Here is a 10,060-nt window from a genome sequence, read left to right as displayed (position 1 = left end):
GTGGTTGAGTTAGTCATATAACTTAACAGCACTTGTCTCTATGTGCTGCATTTTAACTATTGAAGAAGCAGCATTTCCTTTCCCCAGGAATTTTCCTGGCTTCAGATTAGTCCTTCTCAAAAAAGCTTCTGAGTTCTGCTATCAGAATATTTGGGGCATATCACAAACTTTCTATAAATTAGCATGATGTGCCCTGATCCAATCCAGTTGTGGAGTTGTGATTTGTTGTGAGTCCCAAAAGTACAAAGACATTGCAGGGAAGGGGTGTTGATTTATTTTCCTCCAGGGAACAAGCTGTGCAAATGTGCTGTATTTAGCATGAGGAAAGGAGCTCTTTAAGAAGTTTAGCTGGGTGGGGAGTCAATCCCTTCTTATGTTTCTAGTTTGAAGGTAAATGTGGGCAAAAATATATTTTTATGTCTGTGAATTTTTCTGTGCTGCTAGTGGGGTATAGCAGGTCTGAGCTATATCTGTGCTCCTGCTGCCAACAGTCCTCAGGAAATCTCTTAGAAGTGATTGCTCCAGCTGGCTGGAATAAGCCTTCAGGTGCCATCACTCCCATCACTGTCCTTTAAACTGATGGATAACTCTGGTTAGAAATATGGAAGGGAATCAGCCTGTACAGTGCTGCTCTCTGCTGTGGTAGGAACCTCTCATGCAGTCCTAGGGCATTGCATGCTGCTGTCTGCCTCTGCAGTGTTGCAAACTCTTTATGCTCAAATGAAGAGGGCTGTCTGTTCTCATGAGTTTATGGCTATTCCAGCTTAACTCACTGCAAAATCATGCTACACTAGTAACTTCAGAAGACCCTCTGCAGCCCAGCTCCCACATTACTCTTCAAGAGCTTGGGGGGCAGCAGGAAAAGCTAATTTAACAGTGGGCCTTCAACTCAAGTACCTCAGTTAGGGTTCTCATCCCGCAGACTGCCCTAAAGTCACAGATTTCTGCTTTTCCCCTTCCTGCAGAAACTGATTTTCTCCCTTGGTGTGCTCAGACCTTTAGGAGGTTGTTTCAAGAAGATTGCCAAGTACCTTTGTGCTGAGCCTCTTCCATTTCCACCAGGCACTGAAAAGGTTTCCAGACTCCTGCTGCCCAGCTTGGCATATGCAGTGCCACACTTGGCTGGCAGCTCCCTAAATGGCAAATGCTTCTCAGAAGTGAGCAGAACACAGAGGGTGAAGCTGCTGCCCCTTGGCAGGGAGCTAGGCTGTCCTACAACAGCTGCTTTTCATGCAGGTAGGGACAGAAAGGCTGAACTGAAAAGCCAAGGCCCATATGGATGCATTCTCTTGCTGTTATAGCTGCCTTGTTCCATCTGAGTGGTGTGAGACATCAGCCTCTGAAACTGGAATTAGCTCATACTATCCCAAGGAGAGCTTGGTCTCTAATATTTTAGATTATAGCAGATGTCTCACATAATATAATAACTCTCACAAAAGGAGGCAGAGATGCAGAATGACACCGACCAGATAGCTAATAAAAGGCCTCATGAAGAACAAAAAAAGCTGCTAGTGATTGCAGAGATATGTTGCCCCCAGGAAATTAAAACCAGGAATACCCTGGCATATGCAATAAGTATCTCCTTTGTGTCCAAGTAAAAGTGCTGAAACCTCCAGACTATTAAGTAATTGAAAAGACGCTTGTAAGTTTTCCCCATACACTTCAGCTGCTTGAAGGTGGTAGCGAAACAAACAAAATAGATCAGCCTGGCTGCTGTGCAACTTTATTTACCAGAGAACCCAACTTCGGGATAAACACACGCGTCAATGCGCGCACCTGTGCGGGGCTGCCAGGCAGCTGCCGCTCGCTGAAGGGAAGAGGCGCCAGGCTACAGCCGTAACGAGAATGTAGAATGGGAACAGCGTGCTCTCCATATCTTCCATGGGCATGTGTCTGTCCAACGTCAGCCGGAGATTCGGGACCCGCAGGGCGCCGGTGTGGGTCGGATCCCGGCGCCTGTTTGTAGGCGGGGCCCATTCTGTCTACGCAGACCCCCCCACGGGGGGGAAAAAAAAATATACAACACGTACATATTGACACAATTTCTGTACGCCGCTTCCCGAGGGCCCCCCGGGCCCCTCCAGGCTCGCCGCTGCCCCGGGGGGCGGCAGCGCTGCCGCGATGCCGGGCTGGAGGAAGAGCCTCGCCCTGTGCCTGCAGCGGATGCAAGAGGATGGTGAGCGCGGCGGGGGGAAAGGGGAGCTGGAGGTGCTCGGAATTACCGTCCGCCTCCCCTTTCCCGTTGCCCTTTGGGGGGGTGGTGATGGGTGTCCCTCTGATCTTCTGCTGGTATGGAGCTCCGCGGATGAAAGGACTGGAGGGGGGATGCTCTTCGTGCCGATAAACTTTGCCGCAGCCAATCTTCCCTTCCATCCCCGGGCTTGCTTGGTTCCTGCTTTTGTTTATTTTTCTTGTTCTAGCGGTGGGGGCAAACCTGAGTGCGAGGTGGCTGCGCCGTCCTTTTTGGCTATTTAGAGGGGCTTGTAGAACCTGAGCCCCAACTTTCTAAAGCGCCTGGTGATGCTGTTTTCAGCTGGTAATTTTCCCCAGCGCCACGTCCACCTGGGGAATAAAGGGTTTGTAAATTGCACAGTGGACGTATCACGGTAATCTGATTCCTATTGTGCCGCTTACTGTTGCTCACAGTGACTGTGAATTTTTTTGTTTACATGCTCAAGAGCGTGATGTTAAATAAATGCTGGACCTGCGGCTCATAAAAGTAGTGAGAAGACATCCACAAGGTGGCACAGCGTAAGGGAGGCTTAAATGCTGCACTCCGGCTCCTGCCTTTGTAGAAGAACAGGGATGAGAGTGGTGGGGAAAGTTTATGTCTCTGAAATCAAGTACGTTTCTCCTGTGCTCTCATGGGACTCAGGTGCAGGAGCTGATCCGGGATAGGTGGAAAGAAGCAGGAATGTGTGCTTTATAAGACTGCTGCTTTTGTGCAAAGTAGCTAATGGCAGGCTTTTCCTTTGGACCCCTTCCCAGACTACCTCTCTAGACTGTTCTAATCTGTAAATAGACTTAACAAATATATGAAGTGGCACTGTGGCAGCATTTCGTGTGAGTAATGCAAGAATCGTGGAATTCTCTGAACCTGCTGGTTAATAAGCACAGAGAGAAATGGTGCTGTTAGATCCCCTGCAAGGTGTTAGGACAGAGTCATTAAGCTGCTGTGCCTTTCTGATGCTGATTCCTGGCTCCCACTGCTTTGGGAGAGCACCATCTATTTCTGCGGTTCTAGGACCATGGCTTCCCCTTGGAGCCTCCATCCCCCTGAGACAGAGCTGTTAAATATCTTGTCCTGCAGAAGACTTAATCAATCCCCTGCTCAACACACCGAGACCTGTTGGCATGAATTCAGCCCTGTTATGGTGCAGTGCTTTGTAACGCTGCCTTGCTGCAGCTGGCACGGATGCTTTTGCACCATTGGATCGGGGTGGCTTTGGGAGCCTTATTAAACACTCACAGCAGGGATCTCTTTGATCTACAGCTGTGCTGGGTTACTTTCTCTGTGACTTCATACGTGTATGTACTGGCTCTTGTGTCTGGCTCTGTAATGCCTTTCCTTCTCATCCCCCTTCCCTCTGATTTCAGTCCCAGCACTGCAGTGAGTCTGTGGCTGGTGTGCGTCCCTTTGAGTACATTGCATTTATTTCCGTGGGTGGTTCACAGAGTAGTCAGTCTTAGGAAGGTGCCATTTAATCACAGAATGGCTTATCTGGATGGATAAATCTTGCAGGCTTGAGCTGATACGCTGTGTAGAGGAAGATTAGCTGAGCTTGGAGGGAGCTTCTTTCCCTTTTCTACAGGGTAACCAGTTTGATGGTTGTGTTATAGCATCTAACTCTGCAGGGGCAGCAGAGGAAGTATTTGGTAATCTTTTTGTAGCACTGCAGTGCTAACAGGTACCTTAGAGAAGGTTTTGCATCATGACGTGTCCCTGTCTGTGATGGGAGGATTGGAACTAGATGTTCTTTAAGGTTCCTTCCAACCCAAACCATTCTATAACAACACTGCAAGAAATGTCTGCCCTGTTCAGATTTTGATTTTGCAAACCAACTTCCAACCAGTATGTGAAGGAATATTGACTTCTCTGTTTTTTTATTCAGAGCAAGTTATGTCTGCCTTGTTGACATCTCTATGGCTATGTGGTTGTGATAAGTTCGGGGTTTTTTTTGATGCCCAAGCTAGGGAGCTTTTTCCCCTGGGCATGTCTACTCTGCCCATCAATTTATTAACTTCCTCTAAGGACCATAGTACTTAAGCTTCCAAAGGAGATGGCCTGGTGTTCAGCAGTAGCACAATTGTAATTAGAAGAGTGGTATATTTTGGTTACTGAATATTGAAGTGATGAGCACCTCTTGCAATTTGCAGCCATTCAGAGATGATGATTTGGAAGCTTCATTAATCACAGTTGGTAGAAAAGGTCAGCCATGGTAAGTCATATAGGGAAATGCAAGATATACACAAACTGTGCTGAAGTATGATTGCCATTTCAAATACCGTGCACAGTGAGTCTCTTCATGCATGTTTTGCCTTAAAATTTGTCTCCTGGAAGATGGAAGTGACTTCTGGCCAGTATGCAGAATGCTTCATTATATAATGTGTTGATTTACCCCACCACAAAGAGACTTGTACATGGGATGTTCTACTGCTTATTGCGTTTCATGCAAGGAAAAAAAGAATTGATGTCAATGACTTAGAAATACTTGGTGGAAAATGTTTCCTCCTGCCAGCATTGATAACAGACCTATTACTCCAAAATCGTGGGGGTCATCAGCTCAGCTCCTCCCTGCCTTACTGTGGGGTTATCTCAGGTCTGAAAGAAGAGGTTAAAGCATATGGTCTGGCTTTCTGTCCCTCACTTTGTGTGCAGAGCTTTGTGACCAGACCTTCTACTGATTTTTCTCCATGATAACTCATCCTCTTTTGAGGCAGTGATGAGAACTAGCTGGCCAAGCCAGACCCTTTTCCATCCCAGTTTCCACCCCTCCTGTTGCTGTCCTCTGTGTGGGACTGAAGGATTGGAATTGCGTTCTCACTGCTCCAAGGTTTTCAGTAGCAGAAGAAGCAAAGGCTAATTTCTGCTTTGGTAGCAAGGATGTATGTGGGCAGGTGGGAAAGTCTCTGTTTTTGGCACATCTGAGTGGATGTGGAAACTGTGTGTCTAGAAAGGATAAACTGTATCTGCAGACTGAGAAGTGGAGATACTTTTATCCAAACTGGTGAAAAGCTCTGTTAGCTAGATGGGTAAGACTTGTGTAAGATGGGCCACGGTTGTGGGCAGGCACCCTTTGCTTAACCTGAGGTGTTTTTTGCCTTTCAGGGGGAGGGAATACAGAGTTTCAGTGTAAATTTAGGCTGTTGCTACAATTCCTCTTCCTCTCCCAGATGGTTTATCTTGAGTAAAAGCAGAAAATTTGACTCTTACCTTTAAAACTCCAATATGATGACTTAATAAAAAAAAAAAATCAAAACCAAACCTTATGAAAGACTGAGGTAATGGGATTATAAAATGTGAAGTGGGTTATCTAACCCTTGCTTGAATCATGAGGCAGGTGGCAAGAAGGGGAAGGGGAAAGAGACAAGTCAGAAATGCTTCAAAAAGTGACAATATAGCAGGGTTATGTTGCTGCTATTTCCCTCCTTCCCTTGTATACAGCTCTGTGCTTGTTACCTTGGAAACAGCTGTAGGAGCATATAGGGGCATTTTGCTGCTGTGCAGCCGTGGGCAGAGGTGTCCTGTGGTGCATGGAAAGGAAAATCTTTCATGGTGCAGGTTGATTTGCAGGATGAGGGTAACAAAGTAAAAACCCACTGCAAGATCTCCCTTTCTTGGCTGCCCTGTCTTGCTGCAGGTACAGTTTGGCAGGAGTGGGACCCTGGGGAAAATTGAACAGGGGGGTGGATTTTCATGGTTTTGGCAGAGCTATTTAAATTTTTATAATAGGAAAGTAAAAATATCTCAACAGTCTGTTTTGAGGAGGCTTATAACAGCTGGGCTATGGACATCAGGTTTTTATTGAGTTCCTCAGAACAATGTACTGGGATGTTTTGCTCCATAGCTCTGAAACTATGTCCATGACTAGAAATGGGATTCTTCTTTACTTATTCACATGCATCAGGGTGAAACATCCCACTAAGATGGAAATTTGCTGGGTTTGCATGATTAGCAGAAAATTAGATCTTTCAACGGGTTCCATGTTTGTGATATGCATGTGATGTGTAGAATAACTGCTAAAAATAATGTGAATTGTCTTTTGTTCACTTACCCATAAACATTTTGATCTTGCAAATGGTATGGTGTGCATAACTTTAAATCAGTTGAACTATTCTGCTGTTTAAAATAGAGTGTTTTTTCTTTCCTTGTGCTTACCACATAAGAAATAATTCAGTCATTTGGAAAGGATTTGGGTTATCAAGTTGTCCTAGGACCACCTTTCAGTGCTAGGCTGAGTCTAATCCATTTTAATACATTGCTTTACGGAGTCATTTTGTCCAAACCTACAATGACGTGATCTATTATACTGGCACTTAATTATCAGTGAAGAAATTTGGCTGTGTAGCTGTCACTTTAGCATGCAGTTGAAATGTTACAGCTGAAGGGCTGTTACATCTGTCCACTGTATGTGGTGTATTAATTTATTTCTGCATATGACACTTTTGCTTTACAGTGTGTCCAAGCTTTATCAGAGATGAGGACTTGCTCACACAGAGCTCAGGAATTTATGGGCTGCTGTTTGTTGGTAATACTCATTATACAGGCCACTGCTTTTAAACAAAATGTAAAAATAGAGGTTCTGACCCTCCAATGAAGTGTGGTGAGGAATTAGGATTGCATGAAGGCTGTGGTGGTAATGCTTAAGGGATAATGCTCACTTATCAACCTGATGGAACAGCTGAGCAAATCCTGCTAGACTTTGATGGGGTCTTTTTTCACTCATTAATATGCTGATGGGGATTTGGCACCCCTTGAGTGAGTAATAACTCACTCAATGCGCCCGAGCCCTGTGCTCCCTGCTCCCCTCCTTGCAGCTGTCACACTGCTCTGACTTTGGGCTGCTGCTTTTGATCCCATACTTCAGCAGTCTGAAAATGTAACTCTGACTGAGAAGTCCTGCACAACCTGGGGATGAAGCCACAAAGGTTTTATGGAATGACTCCAAAGCTTCATTGAGATTTGATTAAAGACAGAGATTGATCATATTTTTCTTTTTGAAGTGATCTGCCAGATTTTACAACCTGAATGTGCTCCCGTATCTGCAGGCTTTGGCTTTATGAAACTGAATGGACATTGTGGCTTCTGCTCTCTTGTTTGTTATTACTCTCTGGGGATTCTTGTGAAGAAGTTTTATTAGCAATATTGAGTGATGATGCTCCGTGCTGACAAAAGCTTCAGCTGCAGTGGTTTGGCATGCTTTTCCATTAGAGCTGCCAAGGTTGGAAAGTGTGGGGGAAACCTCTCAGGATGCTGAAGACCTTGATGGAAACCATGAATTGTGGTAGCCAGGAAAATTTCAGAGTGACAAGAATTGCTAGATCTGTCTGGAATCAGGCCATGCTTGATGTTCTCCAAATCTGTTGGTGTTTCTATGGACTCATGCCAGGTGTAGTGGAAAAACACATGGGAAATTCCTGAGAAATGGATGTGGTCTTTGAAACTGTTCCAGAGCTGTGATTGCAGTGACTGACCCAGAGATCCTCTGATGTTTGGGGTTGCACTGAGAGGAAGATTGCTCAGGTTAAACCAAGGTGTGTGACCAGTCTGAGGTGAACGATTTGCTGTGCCTTTTTTTTCCATTTGTTTGTCTCTTCTAAGTAGACACAAGTGGCAGAGATGCGTGGTGGTAGGCAAAAGAAGGCTGTCCACCAGGACATGAGCTCTGTGCCGGGTTCTCTTTCTATGGTCAAGACTGTGTAGGCCTTCCTACAAGTGTCCCATTTCACTGACTGTTTTGTTAAGTATTAGACTTCATTATAACAGAATAAAAGTATTTATTTTGAAAATGAAGTGAATTTAGAGGTGTAAATGTAGTAGAATCATTATAGGGGTAGTGCTCTATTGAAATTGCCTCTTTGTAGATAAGTCGCAAGACAGTGAACCAGACATTTCTGGAGCTCTGCATCATATAAATGGAGCCATTTCTTTTACAAGTCAGACCTAACCCTTGACATTCAGAGCAGTCATCTGTGTGCAGAAGGCTTAGATTTTCTGGAGAAAAATCTCTTTTCTAGAGGAAGGGGAAAAGTTTTTTCCCATTATAGTCTCTTGAAAGGCCACGTGTCATGTTCAGTGAATGTTGGTGATGATCCCATGTGTATGGGAACTGCTCCTGCATTCATGTCTTGTGTCAAAGGCAGTCATACCATCTAAATATCTGTTTGTGTTCCTGAAACGAGTATAGCTACTGTGCACTGACTCTGGTGTAACTGGGAGTGGAACATGGGCAGCGTTTGATTGGGAAAATAAATCCCATGCTGATGGTGTCTATTGGAAATGGGAGCATCTCTTCTGCAGTGTTTGGTCTGGGTAAACCACACAGTGGAATGGAACACTCCCTCTTGGAAGGGTCTGCATTTTGTCCAGTTATTCTTGGTCTTGCTGTGTGCTCTATCCATTGAGAGAAAAATGTAATGAAACTTCTCATATAACATCCAAGCAGAATTTTTATTCAGTTTGCTTGTTTTGACAAAAGAATGAATTACCTTTTTATTTTCTCCAATTTTCCTCCTCCTCTTTGTCTTTGGAAAATAAAGGAATTCAAATAAGTTTGTAAAATTTATTTGTTTTAGCAATTATGGTGATTTCCCTGTTCCTGACTCTCCCCCTCATTAATATTAGATGAACTTGGCATCTAGTAATTACTGGCTTTCACTTTTCAGCCAAAACTATTTTCTGGCTTCATCAAAATTTACTGATTTCTCTGAGAGTGTTGAGAGAGTTGCTTTCCACTGGGAAATTACTTCAAACATTTTCCTCTGACAGCTTCAGATATGTGCCATCAAGACCACTCTGCATTTAAGGAGAAGGGTTATCATGGTATTTGAGCTCAAGGAAATGCACTGCATTAGGATGGGGTTAGATCCATGTCTTATGTGCATTAAGTAGAGGTGTCAGTGACCCTGCCAGCTAAGCTGCTGTGTCTTGATGAGTAGAAACCTCTTGCTGAGGCCACAAAATAAATTCAATGCTACATTCTTCAAGTTGTCTATGAAGTAACACAATTTTTTGCTTAATGACTTCGTTTTTACTGTGAACAAAGCACTGCAGGGCTTTAGTTTTAGCAATTATATTAATGTTGGCTGCTGCTTTGTTGCCAGTCAGAGGCTTTTCAAGGTATTTATTTGGATTAAGGTGTTGTTGTCTTTTCTTGTACATGTGATAATATTAGTCATCCTGGTGACACTTCATTCATCTGTACATAGAAATAAAGGTCCCAGCTCACATTTGAGTATTGCCTCATACAGCCCAAGAAGGGAGCTGCTACTTACATCAAGCCTGAGAGACTCATTTGGGTCCCATGGGATGGAGCTGAGATTAGCCCCTGGATTTTTTTTCTTCTGTCTTGAATTTATAAAAAAAAAAAATTCAAATTTCTTCTCTGTTCTCCAGGCAAAGTTGAGCTGAATGTACAGAATCTGTGCACAGAGGACTCCAGTCTTACCTTTGGCCTCAGCTTGATGAGAGCTGTAACCACAGGAGCAGGGTGTAGACTGTAGTGTTGGGGGTGGAGGGCTTGTCCTCATTTGCATCCCCTTGCAGCAGAGGCCTTGAAGATTTAGCAACAAATGAGATGCAAAGAAACAAGGAGAAAAATAAGATAATAAGGCAAACTGTCAGGTAGTGTGACAGTTTTGCAGAAATTAGTGATGCTAAGTTGCTCTCTTCTTACTTGGTACCAATGTGCTTTTCTGGTTCAGTTTTTCTGTGTGTGTTCAGGAAATGATGATGATTCCAGGAGTGGGGCCTTCCTCATTAAAACTGTCTTGCCAAGATGCATAGCTTCTGATTATTGGAAGTCAGGGGAAATTCCCTGGGGCTGTCAGAGTGGAATGG

At 44.3% G+C, this 10,060-nt stretch overlaps 1 protein-coding gene across 1 annotated transcript in view; it reads left to right on the top strand.

The window, feature by feature from the left end:
• Positions 1–2,086: 2,086 nt before the first annotated feature.
• Positions 2,087–10,060, top strand: part of GRIP2 (glutamate receptor interacting protein 2) — a 257,720-nt gene continuing 249,746 nt past the window's right edge. The window contains exon 1 of the mRNA XM_039695431.1: positions 2,087–2,176. Within this exon, the coding sequence (XP_039551365.1) occupies positions 2,122–2,176 (55 nt within the window). The 5' untranslated portion in view covers positions 2,087–2,121. The remainder of the gene's footprint in view (positions 2,177–10,060) is intronic.

Source organism: Passer montanus, unplaced genomic scaffold (assembly GCF_014805655.1).
Source record: "Passer montanus isolate IOZ18808 unplaced genomic scaffold, ASM1480565v1 scaffold9, whole genome shotgun sequence".
Classification (NCBI taxonomy): Eukaryota; Metazoa; Chordata; class Aves; order Passeriformes; family Passeridae; genus Passer; species Passer montanus.
Note: the sequence above shows the minus strand (reverse complement) of the source record. Positions and strands in the feature narration are given on the sequence as shown.